The following is a 23,952-nucleotide window of genomic DNA, read 5'->3' on the forward strand; positions in this document are numbered from 1 at the left end:
AGACCAGGTACGTATTTTTATTATACCAAAGTTCACACTGACCAAAGCTGTAACAATTTAAGTAACAAAACAGATTGTATAATGTTGAATTATAACACAAAGTACAGAGTAACTATAAATAAATTTACGCTGATATGAATACATAATTGAATAGACAAATAAATGAGGGGAAGAAAGACCAGTCCACCCTGTAGAAGAATAGCAAATAATATATGTGAATACCTAGCCCTATGGTAGGTACAGCTTAATTCAGATGCTCCACTACACACATACACACACACACACACGCACACACAGGCCTTAGAAAATCCCTTCCAAGAATAAGTGTAAGAGGGAAAACAATAACTTCACAGTGACTAAACCTGAAAAAGGCTGCCTTAACTGATCAAGATTATCACCTCGATAGATAACTCATACTGATTGCACAAAACTTTTGATGATATATGTTGTCAGAAAATGTGACATTATTCCCCAAAACCCATAAAACCATTATACCCATAAGAAAAGCACCAAATTCAATTTTAGGAACATTCTAATAAGTACTAAACTAGGACTCCTCAAACCTATCAAGGTCATGAAAAACCAGCAAAAACATAGTGCAGTACATACTGGGGAGACAAGATGACTAAATGCAATGTGGTATTTTGGCCTGGATCCTGATAGAGAAAAAACTATTAAAACAGGCAAATTGTAAATAAAATCTGGAGTTTTTGAATAATAGTGTACCAATATTGGCTCTCTAGTCTTGACACTTGTGCCATGGCATGATGTTAACATTATAGATACCAAGTGAGAGATATTTTTGAACTCTCTGTTCCAATTTTTGAAATATTGGAAGTGCAGTGGAGGATGGCCCAAGTCCTTGGGTCCTGCACCCCATGGGAGACCAGGAGAAGCACCTGGCTCCTGCCATCGGAACAGCGCGGTGCGCCGGCTGCAGCGCGCTACCGCGGCAGCCATTGGAGGGTGAACCAATGGCAAAAGGAAGACCTTTCTCTCTGTCTCTCTCTCTCACTGTCCACTCTGCCTGTCAAAAAAAAAATTTCAAAAACAATTTTTAATCTATTTTGTAAGTTTGAGTTAAAAATCTTTTTTACTTCTGAAGTTGTCCATTTTGCTCTTCTGGTGTCTTAAAATCAACACAATTTCTCATGATCAAAATCGATACATGTATATTGGCTCCAAGTTGAGACTCATCTGCCGGGGGACAGAGCTTGCCCTCGACAGACGTGGCAGTCAGCCAGAGCAATGGTCTCTGGCCGGTGACTATGGAAACAGCGCCATATCTCCCAAGGACAGGAACTGTTTTCCTAGAAGCTTGCGTGCAGGATGTACTGTGTGAAACTACGATGGCCTTGCTAGCTCTAGCCCACTTTCTGTTATCATGCTGGTACGTGCATGTTTGCTTGCCCTAAAATGAGCCCGGGAGAGTGCTGTGGTGGATATATATAGGGATATGCAGTGTGTGGAGAGGAGGAGAAGGAAGAATAAAGAGAATCTGCTTACAACACGCATGGGTGTTGAGCCTCTTTGATCGCGACACTCATCTACTGCTCCATGCTTGATGAAGCTAAACCCTTGTTATGCAGCTGTCCTTTCAATTTCAAGTTCAAGTTCATCTTAGGAAATTTTAACATCTCAGATTGAAAGTTGCACATTCAAAGATATTTCCAGTATCCTTATAGTACTTCAGGATGATTTATGGAATCTGAACTTCTCTACCACAACAATCAATAAAAATATATAAGTCCTTACATTTTAATTACATAAAATTTCATTGACTATGGCTAGGATCATTTGCTATTTTATATTGAGCCAGTCTCAGTTTGTCTTGTTCATCACTCACTCTGAAATGAAATTTACTTATCTGAGTCATCAATAGCTGAACATGAGGCAAGATAGACAACTTGTATTTTTCAGATGAAATGAGGAACTTACATGTCTCTTCCACAGCAGACAAAGCAGAGCCTGGATGAGCCGGGCTCACGACACATGAGAACAAAGGGGCTAATAGTTGGAAAACCTGCAGTGATTAGTGCAGCGATGCGCACCAGCCACCAACTGGAATTATCAAAAACAGCTAAGTAAACATAAATGATAGAAGAAAGGGCATAAAATAATACAAAGGTACTCACCAAGACAAGGATGCTTTGGGTGGCTCTGGCCTCAGGGGAGGATCTAGGGGAGAAATGGGTCCCATGGATGTGTTGGACCTGCTGCTTGTGCCTGTACAGGATGAAAACCATGGAGCCGCTGGCCCAGGTCATAAGTCCCAAACACGAAACATCGTGGGAAGATGTCAGTGCTGCATATACTGAGCCTATGACTTTGTCATGAAGTGGAGCAGGACAATATGCTGAATATTTGTTCTGTGTGATGTTTTCACTGGTCTGTTTGTCAGTCATATAAATAGGAAAAGTGATATTCACCAGCATGTGGAAGACCCAGCATAGGATATTAGAGGATCCAGCGTACCTTGTGGCTTTTGTTTTAATCACGGCCCACCTGGAGTTCCTAGGGTTGATTATGATAACCTGGAAGACACTCGAGAGGCAGGTGGTAGCAATGGACACACCCCTGGCTACTCTGTGAACATATAAAAGAATTTTGCACCCATAACTACTGGTGAAATGTTTTAAGCCAATAGCTGCCATGGTCAATGGGATTCCTCTGGAGACAATGACCAAGGAGTTGGCTACAGTCAGGTGCCTGAGAATCAAGTCCATGGGTCTCAGCCTGCATCCGCTGAAATAAAGGGATGTATAACGACACAAAAGTGAGAAATTCCCCAGTATTCCAATAACCATCTGGAACAGAAAGAACATTCCTACTTTTAAATCCACAGAGATCATTCTGCCATTTTCCAGGATGCAGTATGCAAATTCTTAAGCACAGGATTCTGCATGGAAACATGAATTGTAGAATATATTTGCATAGAAAATAAAGTGGACACTTCGCATTCCTGCCCTGAGTATTAATAGCTAAAATACACTTTGTTGTTAGTAGATTTTCCAGGTTTCATGTGTTGCTCATTATGATACCACTTACGATAGTGTCAACCCTTATTGTTGCTGATTTACCTACTCTAATATGTAATATTCACAACTCTTTGAGTTCATCTCTTATCATCCTCTTTTCAGCATCTAGGAAAATTAAACCAAAAGAAGATGAAATGACTCATATGAATATCAGTAGAAAAAGGATTCCAGTCTGAGTAGTTTGACATCAATGACATTAATATTTAGTGCATTGCTATACTAAAAGTGTCTTGCACTTGATTGGGCATCTGTTGAGAAATAAAATTTATGCTTTCTATTTTTATCTTTTTTTTAATTCTTTTTTTTTTTTTGGACAGGCAGAGTGGACAGTGAGAGAGAGACAGAGAGAAAGGTCAACCTTTTGCCGTTGGTTCACCATCCAATGGCCGCTGCGGTCTCCCATGGGGTGCAGGGCCCAAGGACTTGGGCCATCCTCCACTGCACTCCCTGGCCACAGCAGAGAGCTGGCCTGGAAGAGGGGCAACCGGGACAGGATCGGTGCCCTGACCGGGACTAGAACCTGGTGTGCCGGCGCCGCAAGGCGGAGGATTAGCCTAGTGAGCCGCGGCGCCGGCCTATTTTTATCTTTTAATTTTGTCTTTTAATGAACTCTTTGAAGGACTTCCATGTCTGTGTGTGTATATACACAAGAACAGACACATATGTATATACTGATCTGATCACACTTCAAATTTATTTTTCTTTATAAATTTTGCTTGATAATTTTCTATTTTTGTGTATGTACCTATTCTGCATATCAATGTAAGTTATAAATGAATATTTACTGAATAATTTTTGTGACCAAACTTGATTTATTTAATGTGGATAAATGTTAGGAGGCAATAGAAAAACTCGTTTCATTTTTTGCCTAGACAAAAAATATAATAGCATCCATCACAGATATTAAATTGCACAATTAGTTTGTGCCCTAGGATCTGACACAAGAAACATAAATAACCTACAAAGTATTTTAGATTAGTAAATAAATTAATCATCTTTGCAGATTATGTTACTATATGTTCACTATTTTGGAGAAATTAATTGAAATTTGAACTAATATTTTATTTGGAAAAGCTATTTAAATGCAGCAAAAATCTGCAAAATGTAACTTAGAGGCATGAAACCTTGTGCTTTTAATCAATTGAAAAGAGAAAGCGACAGCTTGAGAGTAACACTGAAATATTTTAACCAGAGAAAATATAATGAGGAACATATAAGCCTTAAAACTTCTTTTTTCTGGGATTATATTTAAAATTAATTTTTTCTTTAAAATTAAAGTATAATTTAAAAGTAAAGTCCTTGATTGTTTGCTATCTGAAACCCTCTATTATGATGTTAAATTTTCTTAATTTCAGGATATATCTTCCCTATTTTCAGAAAGTAAAATATTCCTCCATGATTAATAGACCATAGTAATTTTCAGTAGAGACAAATTGACTGTCTCCATTAGGCATATCACACCTAAATTACAGAAAAATAACTGTATTTCAGCGATTGCTATTGAGTCACACTGTTTCTGCTGAGAATAAATCATTCAGTTAGCTCCATCACATTCATCATTCTTTGCACAAATCTTTTACAGACATAACTATGCTACCCCTGGAAATATCTCTGTGATATTTTGCACAGCATATTCAACAGATTAATTTGGAAATTACAACATTGAAACGCATAAAACTTCAGACTTAGATAACACTTAGCTCAAACACCAAGAATCTCTTCAATAAGAATTCCATTAAATTACATTAGCAACAGTCATGTGTTGGTCTAGGGTCCCAGACTCCCAGTCTCTCTCCACAAGCTCAGCTCATGTCTCAGAAATTACTCATCCTTCATGTGTACTTTTGCCAATGGAACAGTTTCTACTCTGACAGAATGTATTTGCCAGACATGCACACATACCCAAACTTCTGATATACCTCCTTACCTTGCAGACTGTGTCTCTAAGACTGAAAGAAAAATACTAGACTCCTCCTTCTGTGAACTCAGTGTGATACTTTTAACCTAAGGCTGCATGCGAGGGAGGAAGGCCGAGCCTGAGAAGAGGGTATGTCATTCTGTGACCTCATCTCCCCACAGAACCACAATTACCATTTCACCTGTAGCCACAGTGCCAGCTCACACTCAGGGAGCTGACAGTAGTTCTGAAAACTTTTTAATTCCGGAATCTTTTGGAAGATTCTCATGAGTATATCCAAAGAGACAACTGGAGTGTTTGAGAAAGACTCTTCCTTTTTCCCTTGTTCCCATGGGCAGAGAGGGTCTCCCATGGAATAACAGGAAATGCTGAGGACTGAGCCAGGAAGGCCTGACAGAAGCTCACCTATCTCATTAGATCTCTGCTTCCACGAGAATTCCTTCTACCCTCAGTCTAATTCATTGTTAATTGTTAGGCCCTGGAATGCTATCATTATTTCATTTGGGTGCAGAAAAATCAGAATCACACAAACTATTTAAGGATTTTTAACTTGGTAAGTACAAAGTAAAAAATTTGATGTCAATATGGAATTACTTGAATAAAACCTAGGGAAACACTTGAAGATACTGGTGCAAGCAATGATGTCTAGGATAAGACCCCAAAGGTGCAAGCAACAAAAGTAAAACTAGACAAATGGTATTATTTCAAACTCAGAAGGTTCTGGCAGCAAAAGAGATAATCAATAGAGTGAAGAGATATCCAACAAGATGGGAGAAAATATCTGCAAGCTACTTATCTAACGGACTAATATCCAAAATATCAGCAACTCAAAAAACTTAACAACAAAAAACAACCAGTCAAGTTAAGAAATGTGCAAAGGACCTGAACAGACATTTCTCAAAAGAAGAAATACAAATGGCCAAAAATTACATGAAAAATGCTTTACTAGCCATCAAGGAAATGGAAATAAAAACCACAATGAGCTGTTACCTCACCCCTGTTAGAAAAGCTATTATCAAAAAGAAAGTCACAAATGCTGATGAGGATGTAGAAAAAGGAGAACTCTTGTACACAGTTGATGGCAACATAGATCAATACAACCACTATGGAAAACAATATAGAAATTTCTTGTAGGCAGCGCATAAACAAGTCATAGATAAGTCAAGGTCAGTCCCCACAACCTCTGTCTTCTGCCTGCCTGCCTAGCCCTGCCTGTAGACTGATGTGAAGTAAAACAACAAAACGTTCCCACCACTCCAATGTGTGCAAACAGAGAGGCTATCAAAAGGACAGTACATACCCTCAAGGACACTCTCTAAAACAGGGGCTGCAGTATGTGATATGCCGTGGAAGCCTCGGTCTCTCTCTTCCCAACTGCCTCATTGACCGCTTGCTCCTACACTGTTCTTAGGGTGGACCGGTAGTCAACGACGGGGAAGCACTTGCAGGCTTCTCTAGCAACCTAAGACAGAGGACAGGGCATGCTTCCTGTATCCTTGATGACGGGTAAGCAGAGTAAGCGCTGCGGGGCACCTAAGACAGGCACGAGTCCACGCCGTTCAGCATTTAACGCGAGGGACTTGTGGGGGATGGACCCTCCCCCGCGGCCCTCTGGACAGTGTAGACACCAGTTACCATAAACACCAGGCCATTCTTGTACAAACAAGAAGGGGGAGATGTCGGGGCTAGTGCCCTGGCCCGACATGAGATGCAGCAGGCTGAGGCTGTCCCTTATCTAATCCTGTTTCCTGTGCTTGGTGTTCTGAAGGCACAAGACTTTTCGTCCCACATTCCTGCAGGCAGGATGTGACTTCTGATGAGGTGTATGATGTTCTTTGCTCTATCAGCAGAGCTTGTACCCTGATCTTTGCTACCTTGTAAACTTGTTTTGTTCCTGTGTTATGCATGATTGCACACAATGAATGTTATCTGTATGGGGCCTGGGGTATATATCCTTGTCTTTCTGTGTGCTCAGGGCTGGAGGCTGAAGAGTTTCCCCGGGGAGATGGCCTCCAGTCCCTCATCACCGGGCCCCCTACTTTGGCCTGGAATGCGACGAGGCAATAAACGTGGTGATGAATTGACTGAGTGCTGCGTCTCCGTGTGGTTTGTCGGGTGACCTCCGACAATTTCTTTAAAAACTAGAACTGCCATTTGATTTACCAATCCACTACTGGTTATATATCCAAAAGACCTGAAAATATGGTATTAAAGAGATACCTGCTCCAACATTTTATAGCAGGACGGTTCACAATAGCCAAGATTTGAAATCAACCAGGGTATCCATCATCAAATGAATGGATAAAGAAAATGTGGTATATATACACAATGTAATAACATTCATCTATAAATAAGGAATGAACTCCTATCATTTGCAGCAAAAATGGGTGGAATTGAAAAATATCATGTTAAGTGAAATGAGCCAGCCACACAAACACAAATACTACATGTTCTCCCTGATACATGTAAGGAAAAAAAAAAAACCTAAATCTGAGCACAAATAGTTATTACTAGAGAATGGGAAGAGTGGGGTGGATAGAGGAAGTTTACATTAAAAAAATAAGGTAGAGGGGGCTGGCACTGTAGCATAGCAGGTTAAGCTGCCACCTGCCGTGCTAGCATCCCGAGTGGATGCCAGTTAGATTCCTGGTAGCTCCATTCTGATCCAGGTCCCTGCTAATGTGAGTGGGAAAGCAGCAGAAGGAGCTTGGGCCCTGCACTCACATGGGAGACCCAGAATAAGCTCCTGGATCCTGGCTTTGACTTGGCCCAGCTCCGGCTGTTGCAGCCATTTGGGGGAGTGAAGTGGATGGAAGATCTCTCCCTCCCTCTCTGTAACTCTGGTCATTTATATAAAATAAATAATAGAATCTTTTTTAAAATATAGAGGAATTTGGGTGTGGCTAATTGTGATAAATATATTACTAATGTAAGATGTTGATATTGGGGGAAACTGGGTGTAGAGTATATGGGAACTCTTTGTACTACTTCACAATTTCTGTTTTGTAAATTTAAAACTATTCTAAAATAAAAAGTTTATTTAAAAATTAAATATTTAAAGTGCTGAATCCCATAGCAACAAAGCTATCTATTATCCAAAAAAAGAAAAAGCAATGAATCTTAGAGAGGATGTGGAGAAAATGCAACCCTTAAACACTGAGGAGGCCAATGTCAAGTGATTCAGTCTTCATAAATGATGGTTCCTTGAAAAATTAAAATATAAGTACTTATGATTCAGTGATTTACTTCCAACTATATACCCAAATAGTTGAAAGCAAAGATTGGAACAGATATTTGTATAACAATAATCATAGAAGTATTAATCGTGATAGCCAAAAGGTGGATGCAACCCAAATGTCCACTAATAGATGAGTAAATCAATCAAAAATGATATATCCATATTATAAAATGTTATTCAACTTTTTTAAAGAATGAAGTTCTGATACATCCTACAGCATGGATGAACCTTTTAAACAGTATGCCAAGTGAAATAAACCAAATAGGAAAGGACAACTAGTATACAATTCCTCTTAGACGAGATGCCTAGTGTAGTCAAATTCATGCAGAAATAAAGTAGAACAAGGTTCATGAAGGGCTGGATGGAGGGGGAAAGAGGAGCTATTGCTTAATAGCTACCCAGCTTCTGTTTGGGTGATGGAAAACTTCTGGAGATGGATAGTGACAATGACCATGCAACACTGTGACAGTGCTTAAATCATAAATCTTATGAAAAAAATGTTAAGTTGAAAAAATTAATATTAGAAAATATGTCCCCCTTCTCCCAACTCATTACAAACCAATTAGAAAATCTAGAAGAAATGAACATTTTCTGGGAAAATATGCTGTACTAGTTTTGAGATCAGGAATCTAAACAGAAGAAAACCATATTAGAAAGGGAGAAGTTTATGAGTCCCTCACAAATACAAAATATAATAAGCAGGCAGATTCTTCCATTCTTTTGAATGTTAGATAAGCCAATGCCGCTTACTCAATTCAAAGATACTGAAGAGGAAGTAAAATTTCTAAAAGATTTTAAATCAAAAATACTGATATTAAAACATCTTAAGGTTGTACCAAAAAGAATACTGCAGAATGACCTCACTTCTGATTAGAGATGGAAATATCTAAAAAAAATATCAAAAAGCTGAAAATGATTAAACAAATATATATGATGAGCAGGTGAAGTTTATATCTGGAATTCAGAAGTGATCTAATATTGAGAAATCCATCATATTTATTGAGATAAAGAGAAATCAAAAGATCCTACTAATAGTTACAAAAAATATCTATTTGGAAGAATGTAATATATTGATGTTAAATTAAAATATTAAAAATTAGGAATTGATGACTTTTTCATAACTTGACAAGACAAAGTCTTCATATTACTAATGGAGAATGACTAAAAATATCCTAAGGTTTATAGCAGCACTGTTCATGATAGCCAACATATGGAGTCAACCAAGGTGTCCATCATCAGATGAGTGGATAAAGAAGAGGTGGTGTGTGTACACACAGACAACGGAACACTATTCAGCCTTTAAAAAGAAGGGAATTCTGTTGCAACAACATGGATGAACCTGTTGGACATGATACTAAGTGAAATCAGCTGTACCCACAAAGACAAATATTGTGTGTTAACTTCTGATGGAATCTAAAACAATAGAACTCACAGAAGAAGAGAAAGAATGGTGGTTACTGGAGGCTGGGGTTGGGTGGAATGGGAAAATGTTGGTCAAAGAGTACCAAGTTTCAGTGAGACACAAGGAATATGTTTAAGATCTGTTACACAGCATTGTGACTACAACGTATTGCAAAATTGCTAACAATTTCAAATGTTTGCCCCACATAGAAATAAGTATTTGAGGTGATGAATAGGTTAATTAGCTTGCTTTAATCCTTCCACATTTTATACATATATCATAACATCACCTTGTACCCTATGAATATATACAATTAAAATTTTTCAATATACAATAATATTTTTAAGATATTTATTTATTTATTTGAAAGACAATGGCAGAAAAAGAGGGAGAGATAGAGAGAGATGCACTGTTTCAATCACCAAATGGCTGCAGTGGTTGGAGCTAGACAAGACACAAGCCAGAAACTCCATCCAGATCTCCCACACGGATGACAGGGCCCAATTACTTGGGCCATTTTCCACTGTTTTCCAAGGCACATTTGTAGGGAGCTGGATCAAAAGCAAAGCAGCTGGGGCTCAAACCATTGCTCACATGGGATGCTCCTATGGTAAAATTTTTAAAAGCTAAAATCTATTTTCCTGAATAAAGAGAAGTCAGTTCAGCTGGTCAGAATTACCATGTTATCACATACAACCTTGTATACCATATACAAGGGTAGGATATTCAATGAAAAACACGGGTTTAGGTGTTCTCATTTTAAGAGAGATGGGGCTGAAAATAAAAGCAAGGAATTCAAATATCAGCACCTCTTGGCCCCAAAGGTGTACAGTCCTGGCTTCAAATGAGTTTTGTGTACGTAGGGTGAGCTCAGCGCTGGGAGCTTGGAGAAAGAAACAGGAGGAAGGATTGTTTCTGTTTCCTCATTGGAGAGAAATATATTTTCCAATTTGAATGCTGGGGCAGCCATTGTGGCATAATGGATGAGGCCACCATCTGATGCCAGCATCCAGTATGGGCACTGGTGCATGTGAAGGCTGCTCCGCTTCCAATCCAGCTTCCAGCTAATGGCCTGGAAAAGCAATGGAAAATGGCCCAAGTGTTTGGGCCTCTGCAACCATGTGAGAGATCTGGATGAAGCTCCTGTCTCCTGGCATCAGCCTGGCCCAGTTCTGGCCATTATGGCCATCTTGGGAGTGAACTAGCTGATAGAAGATCTCCCTCTCTCTCTGTAACTCTTTCAAATAAAAGAATTGGGGCCGGCGCTGTGGCGCAATGGGTTAAAGCCCTGGCCTGAAGAGCCAGCATCCCATATGGGTACCGGTTCTAGTCCCAGCTGCTCCTCTTCCAATCCAGCTCTCTGCTATGGCCTGGGAAAGTAGTAAAAGATGGTCCAAGTCCTTGGGCCACTGCACCCATCTGGGAGACCTGGAAGAAGCTCCTGGCTCCTGGCTTCAGATCAGTGCAGCTCCCCAGCACAGCTCCCCAGCCATCTGGGGAGATGGAAGACCTCTCTCTGTAACTCTGTCTTTCAAATAAATAAAATACATCTTTAAATAAATAAATAAAAGAATCAATTTTTAAAAATCTAAGTTCATTTGATTCCAGAAATTTATTTAAGGAAAAAAAGGCCTTGGGATCCAATGTTGTGGCACTCAGGTTAAGCCACTGCCTGTAACACTGGCATCCTATAGGAGCACAGGTTCAAGCCCCAACATGTTCCACTTTTGATCCAACTCCCTGCTAATAATGCGTCTGAGAAGGCAGCTGATGATGGCCCAAGTACTTGTGTCCCTACCAGCCACATGGAAGACCTGAGTGGAGTTCCCAGTTCTTGGCTTTGCCCTGGGCCATCCCAGACCAATACGATCATCTGGAGAGTGAACCAAAAGATGCAAGATTACCTCCATCTGCACCTCCACCTCCATCTCTCCACCTCCCCCTTTCACTCCCTCTCCTCCCTCTCCACCTCCACCTCCTCCTCTCCCCTGCCCCTCCCACTCCCTCTCACTTCCCTCTCTCCCTCTCTCTCTCTATAACCTTGCCTTTCAAAATAAATAAATGTTTAAAAAATAAAAATATGAAACCTTGGTAAAACACTGGAGGGAGAAAACTTCAAAGTTTGAGAAACTGATACTAGTTCTGGGGAAAACAGAGGTATGCCCATACCCTTTATAGGAAATAATCTTGAGGAAAATTCTGCAGCATGTACAGTGCTGAGCCAAATTCCAGCTTGCATCACCTTCAGAATTTCCACAAACAGAAAAGGAACTGTGAACTCTCAGATTAAAAACCATTACAGGTGTAAATCATGTTATTGCAAATTTGAAAAATTAGTTTACTTTTATTGTTCACATAGGCATCCTTATTAAAGGTTTCCAAGAATACTTTCAAAATTAATAATTTAAGGGGCCAGCAGGCATCCATCCCACATGGGCACCGGTTTGGATCCCAGCTGCTCTACTTTCAATCCAGTTCCCTGAGCTAATCAGCATATGAAAGAGTTATCTGTACCCTCGTGTTCATTGCAGCACAATGCCCAATAGCTAAGATATGGAATCAATCCAGATGTCCATCAACTGAAGACTAGTAAAGCAATTATGGTGTATATACACTATGGAGTACTACTCAGCCATAAAAAAAATAAAAATAAATGAAATCCTGTCTTTTGCAAAAAAAATAGATGCAACTGGAAACCATTATACTTAGTGAAATAAGCAATTCCCAAAAGACAGATACCATATGTTTTCCCTGATACAAGGTAACTAATAGAATACCTAAAATGTACTGTATTGGCGTGAAGTGACATTTTGAAATTAGATGAGCCCGTGTCTCTCTTTTTTTTTTTTTTCTTCATACTGTTTGTTGAACTCTTAGTGTAGGATTAACCTCACGATAAGGAAGTAAACTGAAAGTAGGTCTTTGTAAAAATTAGGAGTTGGAATGAGAGAGGGAGGAGGAAGAAGAGTTGGAGCGTGGGCGGGAGGGTGGGAAGTACCACTGTGTTCCTGAATCTGTATATATGAAATACACGAAACTTGTATGCCTTAAATAAAATGAAATAACAATAAAAAAGGAAAACACCACTTCCAAATCATCGAGAATACGGACTTTAGGAACTGACATTAGTTGCAGCAATCAATGACAAGCAAAATACAATATGTTTCCAGACCCTCTCAAAGGTATTTTAATTCACCTCAGGACGTGTGGAGTGCAATACAGAGTTAAAAAAAGGAAACTGAATTTAAATCGATACAAGCAGAGATTTTTGTTCCGGTCAAGCAGGATCTTGGCCTGAAGAGTGAAGGCGGATCTCCGGCCTCCCTAGCGGGCGGCGAGCACAAACCAGTCACCTCGTGGTGGGCGCTACGGTAAAGCTGCACCGCCCGCACCGGCATGGGTTCCCATCACCCACGCGGACAACTGTGCAACCGCTGCTCCTCCCGCCGCAGCCCGAGTGCGCGCTGCATCCCAGGCACAGAGGAACACGCTCCAGACCCCGCCTCTTCCCGGCGCGGACACTGCCCGCGCCCCGCGCCCCGCGCCCCGCGCCAGCGCGCACGCGCGCCCGATCCACTTCCGGGTGGCAGACCCGGAAGTGGCGGACCCGGAAGTGGATAGCGCGAGGCCGCCGGTGCGCTCTGGTGAGTGAGTCTCGGTTTTTCTGGTTCAGACGTCCGGTCTGCGGGTCCGTGGCGCCTGCGCTGCAGAACCGGGTTTCGGGGGGTAGCCTTGTAAGCTAAGACCTCTCCGCCGCGAGCTCGGCCCTCTCGTTGCGTCGCCGTCCGGCGTTCCGAGTCCTGTCGCTCCGTGCGGGTCCGCGAGCTCCGCGTCCATTTTCGATTAAAGGCGTTGTGAGGCCCGGATGCCTTCCTCCTCGGCACGCGGCTCTGACTCCCGATTGCTGGCCGCGCGCCGTTCTCCGCTCCGGAGGGCAAGAGGGGAAGGGGGAAGGTCGGGGAGCGAGCCGCAGAGCGGGGCAGACGCGGGGGAGGAGGGGAACAGAGGGGAAGCAGCAGCGAGGTTCGCGGACCGAGGGGGAACCCTGGGATGTGGGACCTGGAATCGGCGGTCACTGGTTACTCTCGGATTAATTCACTTTGCTGAAAGCAGGCGGAAGGGGAGAAGTGCAAAATCCAGAACGTGGTGCTTCTGCACTTTTCTCTCACTGAGTTGCACGAGGAGATAAGAACCCTATTTAGCCAGAGGGCAGAATCAGCTCTGTTGGTCGGGAGAGGAGAGCACAAGAAACGGGGGCGGACTCCATGGTGCTTTTTTTAAAAACACGTTCACAGTGTTGACCTCGCCCGCCTCTTTGGGGGCTCTTGTCATTCTTTGCCTAAATTTGACGTATACTCAAAACTTGTAAAATTTCATCCCAGAATTAATTGGATTTGTATTATGTTCCAAGTTACTCTTCTTCCTGAGATTATAGTTAAGATTATGAAATTTAATTGCTTTCTTCTCTTTAGTTGGGTATTGGAACTATTTTGTTTGATGTATGGTCACTGATTTTACAGTGTTTTACTATGTATCTAACAAGGATGTTGATTATCATTTAACACTCAGAACCTAGTTTTTTTTGGTTTTTTTTTGTTTTTTTTTTGTTTTTTGACAGGCAGAGTGGACAGTGAGAGAGAGAGACAGAGAGAAAGGTCTTCCCCTTTGCCGTTGGTTCACCCTCCAATGTCCACTGCGGCCAGTGCATCGCGCTGATCCGAAGCCAGGAGCCAGATGCTTCTCCTGGTCTCCCATGCAGGTGCAGGGCCCAAGCACTTGGGCCATCCTCCACTGCCCTCCCAGGCCACAGCAGAGAGCTGGACAGGAAGAGGGGCAACCGGGACAGAATCCAGTGCCCCAACCGGGACTAGAACCCGGTCTGCCGGCGCCGCAAGGTGGAGGATTAGCCTGTTAAGCCACGGCGCTGGCCTCAGAACCTAGTTTAATCAGTTATATGGGATCTTTGAATTCGCCTGCTCTAACCTGAAGTCTCCAGCTAAGTACACTGTTCCCCTCAAGTCTCCTTGGACCCCTCTCTGCAGTATTGAAGGACGGGCTGAATTCATGTGGAGTTTTCTTCCCTACATCTGTGAAGAATTTGCTCAGTTTCTCTCCACAACTTGTAAGACCCCTGCTAAAAGTAAATATTAAAATAATATTATAGTAAAAGGTTATAAAGTTTAGCTGCTGGCGGTAGACATTCCTTAAGATAACTGTGTCTCCACCTGCCTGCAGAATAACCTTGGGAAACTGCCTTGTGTAACTGTTCTGTGTAACTGTCTCACGCGATAGCGATAACACTTGCAGGAGCTGCAGTAAGTTTCTGTAACTTAGTGACCATTGTATAAACTTACCCCCTCCCAACACAGGCGCCAAATGTACCCTAGATTAACGAGCAGAACATTTTGCGGCTTTTCCAGGAAAGACCATCACCCCTTCCCTCGCTAAAAATTGCATCTAGAGTTTGCATGCCTGTTGCCCTTCAAAATAGCTAATCACCAAACGCTCCGCATACATATGTTAATCATGTGGCTATTGTCTTTAAAAACTGCCTGTAACCCCTGCTTGGGGCTCTCTCGACCACCTGTGGTGCAGGGGAGCCCGTTTGGGCAAACACCTAATAAAAATCCTCTTGCTCTTGCATCTACCTGTCTGGTGTGTGGGTCTTTGGGTGGCCACCCGAGCACGTTGGATTCCCAGATTTGGGGTCCTTCAAACTGACCCCCCTCTCATGTTTTCCGTAAGTCATAACTATTAGTAATTTCATATCTTTTTAAACTTTGTCTTGGAAAAGAGGAGATAAATGCTTGACCTTGATGAAATCTGTGGTACTAGTAGAAGCTTCTGTTCAGGAGTGTGAAAGATAATCTGGAATAAGAACAAACCCTTCCCACTGCTGTCTGTCCCACCGTTTCAGAATTCACTTACATCAAGTTCTGCCCACTCAACTCGAACTTTTTTATGTAGCTTGGCAAAGTGACCCCAACCTGCCATCTGAGCCTCAATGTATACATCTATATCCTGGAGTAGAACAGGAATTCTGAATCTGAGCAAATGGGAGTGCCAGAATGACTCAGAATTAAATGTGTCTGTAGGTGCCAGTTTTTGAAAGGAGGTACCCACATTATCCATAGAATTTTAAGTGGATCTGTCCTCCAAAAATGCTGAAAAACATTAGGAAACAAATTGAGCCAAGGCTCAGAAATAAGAGAGACGCCTCTCTCTGAGCTTTTCCCTTGCCTCTGTTTCTTCATCTCTGAATAAGGAGTAAGTCTTAAGTTTGATTGTGTCATCTCTGGGCATTAAACCTTGTTTGTAATTTCCTCTCTCCATCAGACAGAAATTTAAGCTTCTCACTATGGCCCCAGCAAGGAGCTCTGGGACTAAAGTGATCTTCAGAGTTGGTACAAATTGAGAGAGGGGCGGTTTTTCCTATCTGCGTACCAGTCATTGGATGCTCACTACCTAGGGAAAGGCCGTGAAGTTGAATGAAGCAGTCTCCTTTTGACTGAGTGCCGAGTGGACAGAGGACAATGGGGATGAAGTAGGATGTGGACTGCAGCAGGAGGGAGGGGCTTTCTGGGGAAATGGTTGCCAATACTACCACCCAGTCTCTGTAAAGGAGCCTACAGTCCCACAACCCCTCCCGTTGAAGTGAACATCAACGGATCATCTCTTCCCTATATGAAGATTCTTTGTTGGGGTAGGCATTATGGCCATGTAAAGACACTGCCTGCAGTGCCGGGATCCCATATGGGCACTGGTTTGAATCCTGGCTGCTCCACTTCCTATCCAGCTCCCTACTAATGGCTTTCAAAGGCAGCCCCTCCCTCGCTCGCTCACTCACTCTCTCTGTCTCTCTCACCTGTTCTCTCTGTAACTCTTTCAAATAAATACAAGGTTCCCTGTATGTGATGTGTACTTGTGGTAGAAGAAGGGAACATGCTGATTCTAAACACTAAACAGCATATTTTTAACACACAGGCAAATCTTTCCTGAGAAGGAAGCCCAAAGGAAGAGGAAAAAAAGAGAATGGCTCTTTCCCAGGTAAAAGTCATATTCTCATTTGGTTGTTATGTCTTCTTCCTGAAAAGCCAGTTTTTAGACTTGGTGATCTTTGAAGTGTCCTACCTAGCATGTATTCACACCCAGGGTCTCTCATGACTCCTCTCTCAGCTTCACGTAGTGACCAGTGACAGGGAAGTTGGCAAGAGGTTCATCTTGGGAAGGATTCTGTGCCCAGCAGTGTATTGAAGATTGATGGCAGGTTCCTTGATGTCAGTGACATTGGACAGTAGGAATTGTTTAGAGACTCCATCTAGATGTCCTTTCAGTTAGTCCTTTATAACCTACGATTAAAGAAATCGCTTATGTAAGTGATGAATGGGCATAAATACCTGAAAAACCTTAGAAAGGAAGACTGATGGAGAAACTTGCTCAACTTAATTTTGTAATGCATTTGAAGCTAAATAATTGAAGCAATGTGTTTCTAGCTCCAAAAAATAGTAATTTGGAGTAGAATGGGAAATCTAGGAACAGATATTAAAGTGGGTTTTTTTTTTTAAGTGAAAGGGTTTTTTGTTGTTTTTTTTTTTTTTTTTAAGATTTTATTATTTGAGAGGTAGAGTTACAGACAGAGAGAGGTCTTCCATCTGCTGGTTCACTCCCCAAGTGACCGCAACAGCTGGAGCCATGCCGATCCAAAGCCAGGAGCCAGGAGCTGCTTCTGGGTCTCCCATGCAGGTACGGGTGACCAAGGACTTGGGCCATCGTCTGCTGCTTTCCCAGGCCACAGCAGAGAGCTGGATTGGAAGAGGACCAGCCAGGACAAACTGGCACCTGTATGGGATGCTGGCGCTGCAGGCAGAGGTCTAGCCCAATACACCAGAGGGCCAACCCATGGAGTGAGGATTTTTTAATAATTGGTTTTAAAATATGGGATCAGCCTAATTAGTAGTGTGTTCTTTAAATTATTGAAAGTGTAGCTGTCTCATGAAACCTACTATTTATTTAGAAACTAACTGGTGTTTTAAATAAGTGGTTACATTTTGGTAAAACCTGGAAGCAAAACTTGTCTTCAGAGAGGCTGAAGCCAAATTCTGATTATTCTATTTGTTGTTAGATGTTATATTTAGTTTGTATAAAATATCATGATATAAACATTTTTGTGATAAAACTCCATACAGTGGTGCTACTTAGAGACTAAGAAGTAGAACACTTTTCTCCCTCTCACATTGTCTGCTACTCACTATATCCACCAGGAACTACTGTAATTCTTTTTAGTGTAAATCTTAATAAAAATGATTTTAGGGGTCAGCACTGTGGCATAGTGGGTAAAGCCACTGCCTGTAGTGCCAGCATCCCATATGGGCACCAGTTCGGTCCTGGCTGCTCCACTTCTGAGCCAGCTCTCTGCTGTGGCCTGGGAAAGCAGTAGAAGATGCCCCAAGTCCTTGGGCCCCTGCACCCATGTAGGAAGACCGGGAGGAAGCTCCTGGCTCCTGGCTCCTGGCTTAGGATCAGCGCAGCTCTGGCTGTTGCAGCCAATTGGAGAGTGAACCAGCAGATGGAAGACCTCTCTCTGCCTCTCCTTCTCTCTCTGTGTAACTCTGACTTTAAATAAATCTTTTAAAAAATGATTTTATATATTATGTGATTTTGTAAAATATTCTTTAATGAATGCATTGTGATATTTTATTCTGTGTGTTTAAATATTAGCATAGTATGTGTCTTGGAGTTGTTTTTACATTAGCAAATATAAAGATAACTTGAGTTTTTTGGGTCCTCTTTGGAACATCATCTTTTTTAAGACGTGAGTCCTTTACCATTTTTTTTAACTGTTACAAAGAGTGTCACACTGGCTCCTTCTGAGTAAGGCAGCAGCAGTACAGCTCTCTGTCGAAGTCTCCATATTAGGCAACTTGAAGTATGACTACGGGTTTAATGATGATGTTCAGGAGGAAATGTAGACAATGTCTTTACTGAAAAATAGATTATGTCTGCTATCTTAAAGATGCCCAGAAAGGTAAAGGAACCCTGAAAGTAAAAGAAAACATGATAGTAATTTTCAACAGACTATAAGGTGGAAAATAGGGGCCAGCATTATGGTGCCCTATGCAACGCTGGGTTAAGCTGCCATATGCAACACCAGCATCTCATATGAGCACTGATTCAACTCCCGGCTGCTCCACTTCTGATCCAGCTCCCTGCTAATGCACCTGGGAAAGCAGCAGAAGATGGCCCGATTGCTTGGGCCACTGCCACCTACGTGGGAGACCCAGATGGAGTTCTGGACTCCTGGCTTCAGCTTAACACAGCCCTGGGCATTGTGGCCATTTGTGTAATGAACCAGCAAATAGATGGAAAGTGCTCACTCTCTCTCTCTTCCTCTCTCTGAAACTGTCTCTCACATAAATAAATCTTATTTTTTTTAAATGGAAAATAAAAATTTTTGGAGCTGAAAAGTAAACGGTAACACAAATTTTCTATTGAATTTCAACAGCAGCTTGACAATAAAGAATTAGAAAATTTAAATACAAACTAATTGAGGTTACCTACTAGTCTGAGCAGACAGGGAACAAATGAAGAAAAATTAAAAATGACTAAGAAAGCTTTGGGTCATCATCAAGCATATGAATGAACATACAATAAGAGTCTTGAAAGAAGAAGGTAAAGGGTAGGGGCTGGCTCTGTGACATAGCAGGCTAAGCCTCCACCTGCAGTGCTGGCATCCCATATGAGTGCCAGTTCTAGTCCCAGCTGCTCCTCTTCCAATCCAGCCCTCTGCTATGGCCTGAGAAAGCAGTAGAAGATGGCCCAAGTTCTTGGGCCCCTGCACCCACATAGGAGACCCTGAAGAAGCTCCTGGCTCCTGGTTTCGGATCAGTCCAGCTCCGACCATTGCAGCTTTGTGGGGAGTGAACCAGTGGATGGAAGGCCTTTCTCTATATATAACTCTTATCTCTAAAATAAATTAAAATAGAAAGTAAAGGATATAAAACTGTACAAAAAATAAGAGCTGAAACGTCAGATTTATAAAGAATGTCAGAATTTATAAAGAATGTCAGAAGCTCAATGAACTTCAGTTTTAATGAATTCATAGATCTGTAGCAAAATACATAATCAAACTGTCTAAAGACAAGGGAATCATGAAAAAAGCAAGGCAGGAATGAATGATTTTTCGTGTGCAGGGATCTTCAATAAGATTAGCAGTCAATTTTACAAAAATGCAATACAGAAATTAGCAATTACAGTGACCAGAAATTAAGGCGATAGCATAGTTAAAGTTTGAAAGGCAAAAAGAATTCACTAGGGGAAAAAAAAAGAATTCACCAGGAATTCAGTATCAGGCAAATAAGTGGCTCTGGCCACTTGGCTTTGACCCAACTCAGCCCTGGCTATTACAGGCATTTAGAGAGTGAACCAGTGGATGGAATATACCTATCTCTGTATATTTCCCCCTTTCCAATATAAATTTTAGGGGTTGGCACTGATACATAGCCAATAAAGCTGCAACCACTGGCACCAGCATCCCATATGGGCACTGATTCGAGTCCTGGCTGCTCCACTTCTGGTCCAGCTCCCTGCTGATGGTCTGGGAAAGCAGCAGAGGATAGCCCAAGTGCTTGGGCCCCTGTACTCACATGGGAGACTTTGAAGAACCTCCCAGCTCCTGGCTTTAGATCAGCCTAGTTGTGGCTGTTGCAGCCATTTGGAGAGTGAGCCGGCAGATGGAAGATCGATATCTCTCTCTCTCTCTCTCTCTCTCTAACTCTGCCCTTCAAATAAATCTTTTAAATATAGATATGTATATATAAATTCTTAAAACTTTTTTAAAAACTATATATACAGAAAACATGGTCTTATATCTAGAAACTGTATATACAGAAAACATGGTCTTATATCTAGAAATACCTAGAGTTCTCAGAAACTGAGGTAATAAATTCAATATAGTTGTAGAATCTAGTATCATTATTAGCAATAAATAAATGGAGGAAATTGAGTAAATAATCCATTTACAGTGGAATTGAAAAGAATAAAATAGAAATAAACTAAGCCAAAGAAATTAAATACTTATATACAGAAATGATGATGCATTGCTGAGAGTCTAAATAAATGTCAAGACATCCCATGTTTCTGGATCAGAAGACTTAGTATTGTTAAAATGGTAATATTTCTTAATGTGATAGAAAGATTCAGTGCAGTCCCTTTCAAAGTCTGAATAGCCTTTGTGCACAAATAGAAAAGCGAGTCCTAAAATTTGCCCTGAATTTGCAAGTACCCCAAATAAACAAGTCAGTCTTGGAAAAAGAAGAAAGTACACTGTTAGGAAAAGAGTTGCAGATTGGTGCCTTCTCACATAGGGCACCAAAATGTTAGGAAAAGAGGCACAGAATAGAGAGGAGGCAGTATAAGTATAAGAATATATATTATATATTAGCTAGTTTAAAAATGGTTAGAGGGCCAGCGCCGCGGCTCAGTAGGCTAATCCTCTGCCTTGCGGCGCCGGCACACCGGGTTCTAGTCCCAGTCGGGGCACCGGATTCTGTCCCGGTTGCCCCTCTTCCAGTCCAGTTCTCTACTGTGGCCCGGGAGTGCAGTGGAGGATGGCCCAAGTGCTTGGGCCCTGCACCCCATGGGAGACCAGGAGAAGCACCTGGCTCCTGCCTTTGGATCAGCGCGTTGCGCCGGCCACAGCAGCGATTGGAGGGTGAACCAACGGCAAAAAGGAAGACCTTTCTCTCTGTCTCTCTCTCTCACTGTCCACTCTGCCTGTCAAAAAAAAAAAAAAAAAAAGGTTAGAGAACCTTAATAGACGTTCATCCATTGATACACAAGTGGCCAACATTTTGTTAAATTATTCAGTGATATGCATCATTAGTGAAATGCAAAAATGAAAAGGGTATCACTTCATACCCTCTGGGATAGCTATAATAAAAGAGAAAATAAGAAGTACTAGTAAAGATATGGTAAAATTGGAATCTTGACACATTGTACTTTTTTAAAGATTTATTTATTTGAAAGAATTACACAGAGGATAGGCAAAGAAAGAGATAGAGGTCTTCCATCCACTGGTTCACACCCCTAATCGGCTGCAATGGCCGGAGCTGGACTGATCCAAAGCCAGGACCCAGGAGCTTCTTCTGGGTCTCCCACATGGCTGCAGGGGCCCAAGGACTTGGGACATCTTCTGCTGCTTTCCCGGGCCATAGCAGAGAGCTGGACCAGAAGTGGAACAGCTGGGTCTCAAACCAGCGCCCATATAGGATGCTGCAGGCAGCGGCCCTAGATATATTGTACTTGTAAAATGGTATAGCCACTGTAGGATACAAGTTGGTAGATTCTCAAAAAGTTAAACCACATGGCCCAGCACTTCCCCTACAGAGTATGTAACCAAAAGAATAGAAAATTGTTATTAAATACATGAGGCTGGTGCTGTGGTGTAGTAGGCTAAGCCTCTGCCTGCAACACTTGCTTTCTGTATGGGCATCAGTTGGTGTCTTGGGTGTTCCTCTTCTGACCCAGCTCCCTGCTAATGGCCTGGGAAAGCAGCGGAAGGCAGCCCAGGTGTTTGGGGCCCTGCACACATATGGACACCTGGAAGAAACTCTTGGCTCCTGGCTTTGGATCAGCCCATCTCTGGCAATTGCAGCCATCTGGGGTGTGGACCAGTAGATGGGAAGACCTCTCTCTCTAACTCTGCCTCTCAAGTAGATAAATATATCTTTAAAAAGAAAAAATATGTCAGTGCCAACAATGTAGCTTAAAGGGTTCAGCAACCACCTGTGATGCCAGCATCCCTCTGAGTGCCAGTTCAAGCGTGGACTCCTCCACTTCTGATCCAGCTCCCCACTAATGTGCCGAGGAAACAGTAGAAGGTTGCCTAAGTTATTGGGTTCCTACCACTCACATGGGAAACCTGGATGAAGCTCCTGGTTCCTGGTCATTTGAGGAATGAACCAGCAAATGGAAGATCTCTCTCTCCTCACTCTAACTCTGCCTTTAAAATAAATAAATAAATGTTTTTTTTAAAAAAAATACTTGTACAGATTGTTCATATCACTATATACAATAGCCAAAAGGTAGAAACAAGCGAAATCTCCATCAGTGAATGAACAAATAAAATGTGATACAGCCATACAATGGAATATTATTCCGCTACAAAAAGGAATATAGTACTGATACACATCATGGATAAATCTCAGAAACAGAGTGAAAGAAGCCAGACACAAAATGTCACATATTTCATATGCAAAGAGACAAGGGAGTGGTTTCCAGAGACAGGGGAGAAAGAATGGGCAAGTGACTGCTTCGTGAGTACAGAGTTTGTTTTAGAACTGGTAAAATAACTTTTGGACTAGACAGAGATGATATTGTTCAATATTGTGAATTTTCTAAAACCTACTGACTTGTACCTCTTGAAATGGCAAATTTTATGTTAATTCCACCTCAGTTTAAGAAATAGGACAATGTAAATGCTTGGATTATTTTTTTTAAAGATTTTATTTATTTATTTGAGAGGTAGAGTTACAGATAGTGAGGAGGAGAGACCGAAAAGTCTTCTATCCACTGGTTCACTCCCCAAATGACCACAACAGCAGGAGCTGGGCCAATCAGGAGCTTCTTCTGGGTCTCCCATGTGGGTGCAGGGGCCCAAACATGTGGGTCATCTTCTGCTTTCCAAGGCCATAGCAGAGAACTGGATCAGAAGAGGAGCAGTTGGGGCTAGAATTGGCGCCCATATGGGATGCCAGTGCTGCAGGTAGAGGATTAACCTACTGAGCCACAGAGCTGGCTGTAAGATTATTTTATACTTCTCTAATTTTGAGTAAAAATAAGAATTCTCTCATATCCATTTGGTGAGATATGTTTTCATTTCAGGAACTATTTACTTTCAAGGATGTGGCCATTGAATTCTCTCAGGAGGAGTGGGAATGCCTGGGCCCTGCTCAGCGGAATTTGTATAGGGATGTGATGTTGGAAAACTACAAGAACCTGCTCTTCTTGGATGAGAACAACTTCCCTCCAGAAGTCGGTAACTGCCCATGTGTGTCTTGGCATTCTCCTTTGTGAGTCTTGAGAACTTGTAGCTTGTGTGTCTGAATTTACATTTCATAATGGAATGGCTTCATAATGTGGACTCTACACTTCAAACTTCCCTGCTCTTATAAATCCGTGCATCCTAAGTTTGATTAGTGATGTTTCTAGAACAATAGAAAACCTAAAACCTTTTGGCAACCTTAACAACTGAGCCTGTGGCTTTCCTCTTGTACTTTTGATTCAGTAGTTTCTTGGAAAACAGCTAGTTATTTGCATATTCAAAATAATCACTAGGCATTCAGAGGATTGATGTCAG

At 41.8% G+C, this 23,952-nt stretch overlaps 2 protein-coding genes across 7 annotated transcripts in view; one reads left to right on the forward strand and one right to left on the reverse strand.

The window, feature by feature from the left end:
- Positions 1–1,934: 1,934 nt before the first annotated feature.
- On the reverse strand, positions 1,935–2,852 carry LOC133748722 (vomeronasal type-1 receptor 2-like). The gene has a single exon (XM_062177654.1). It carries the CDS (start codon positions 2,850–2,852, stop codon positions 1,935–1,937), a length of 918 nt encoding a protein of 305 aa, XP_062033638.1.
- Positions 2,853–13,183: 10,331 nt separating this feature from the next.
- The window catches only part of LOC133748873 (zinc finger protein 677-like), an 89,187-nt gene continuing 78,418 nt past the window's right edge, over positions 13,184–23,952 (forward strand). The window contains exons 1-3 of one of the 6 annotated variants that reach the window (XM_062177950.1): positions 13,184–13,240; positions 16,581–16,643; positions 23,478–23,643. In XM_062177950.1, coding sequence (XP_062033934.1) covers positions 16,629–16,643; positions 23,478–23,643 — 181 coding nt within the window. In that variant the 5' untranslated portion in view covers positions 13,184–13,240; positions 16,581–16,628. Of the gene's footprint in view, positions 13,241–13,271; positions 13,331–14,143; positions 14,737–16,183; positions 16,300–16,580; positions 16,644–23,477; positions 23,644–23,952 lie in introns of those variants that run through there. The other 5 variants (XM_062177949.1, XM_062177945.1, XM_062177946.1 and 2 more) reach the window with 5 other exon arrangements.

Source organism: Lepus europaeus, chromosome 19, assembly GCF_033115175.1.
Source record: "Lepus europaeus isolate LE1 chromosome 19, mLepTim1.pri, whole genome shotgun sequence".
Lineage (NCBI taxonomy): Eukaryota > Metazoa > Chordata > Mammalia > Lagomorpha > Leporidae > Lepus > Lepus europaeus.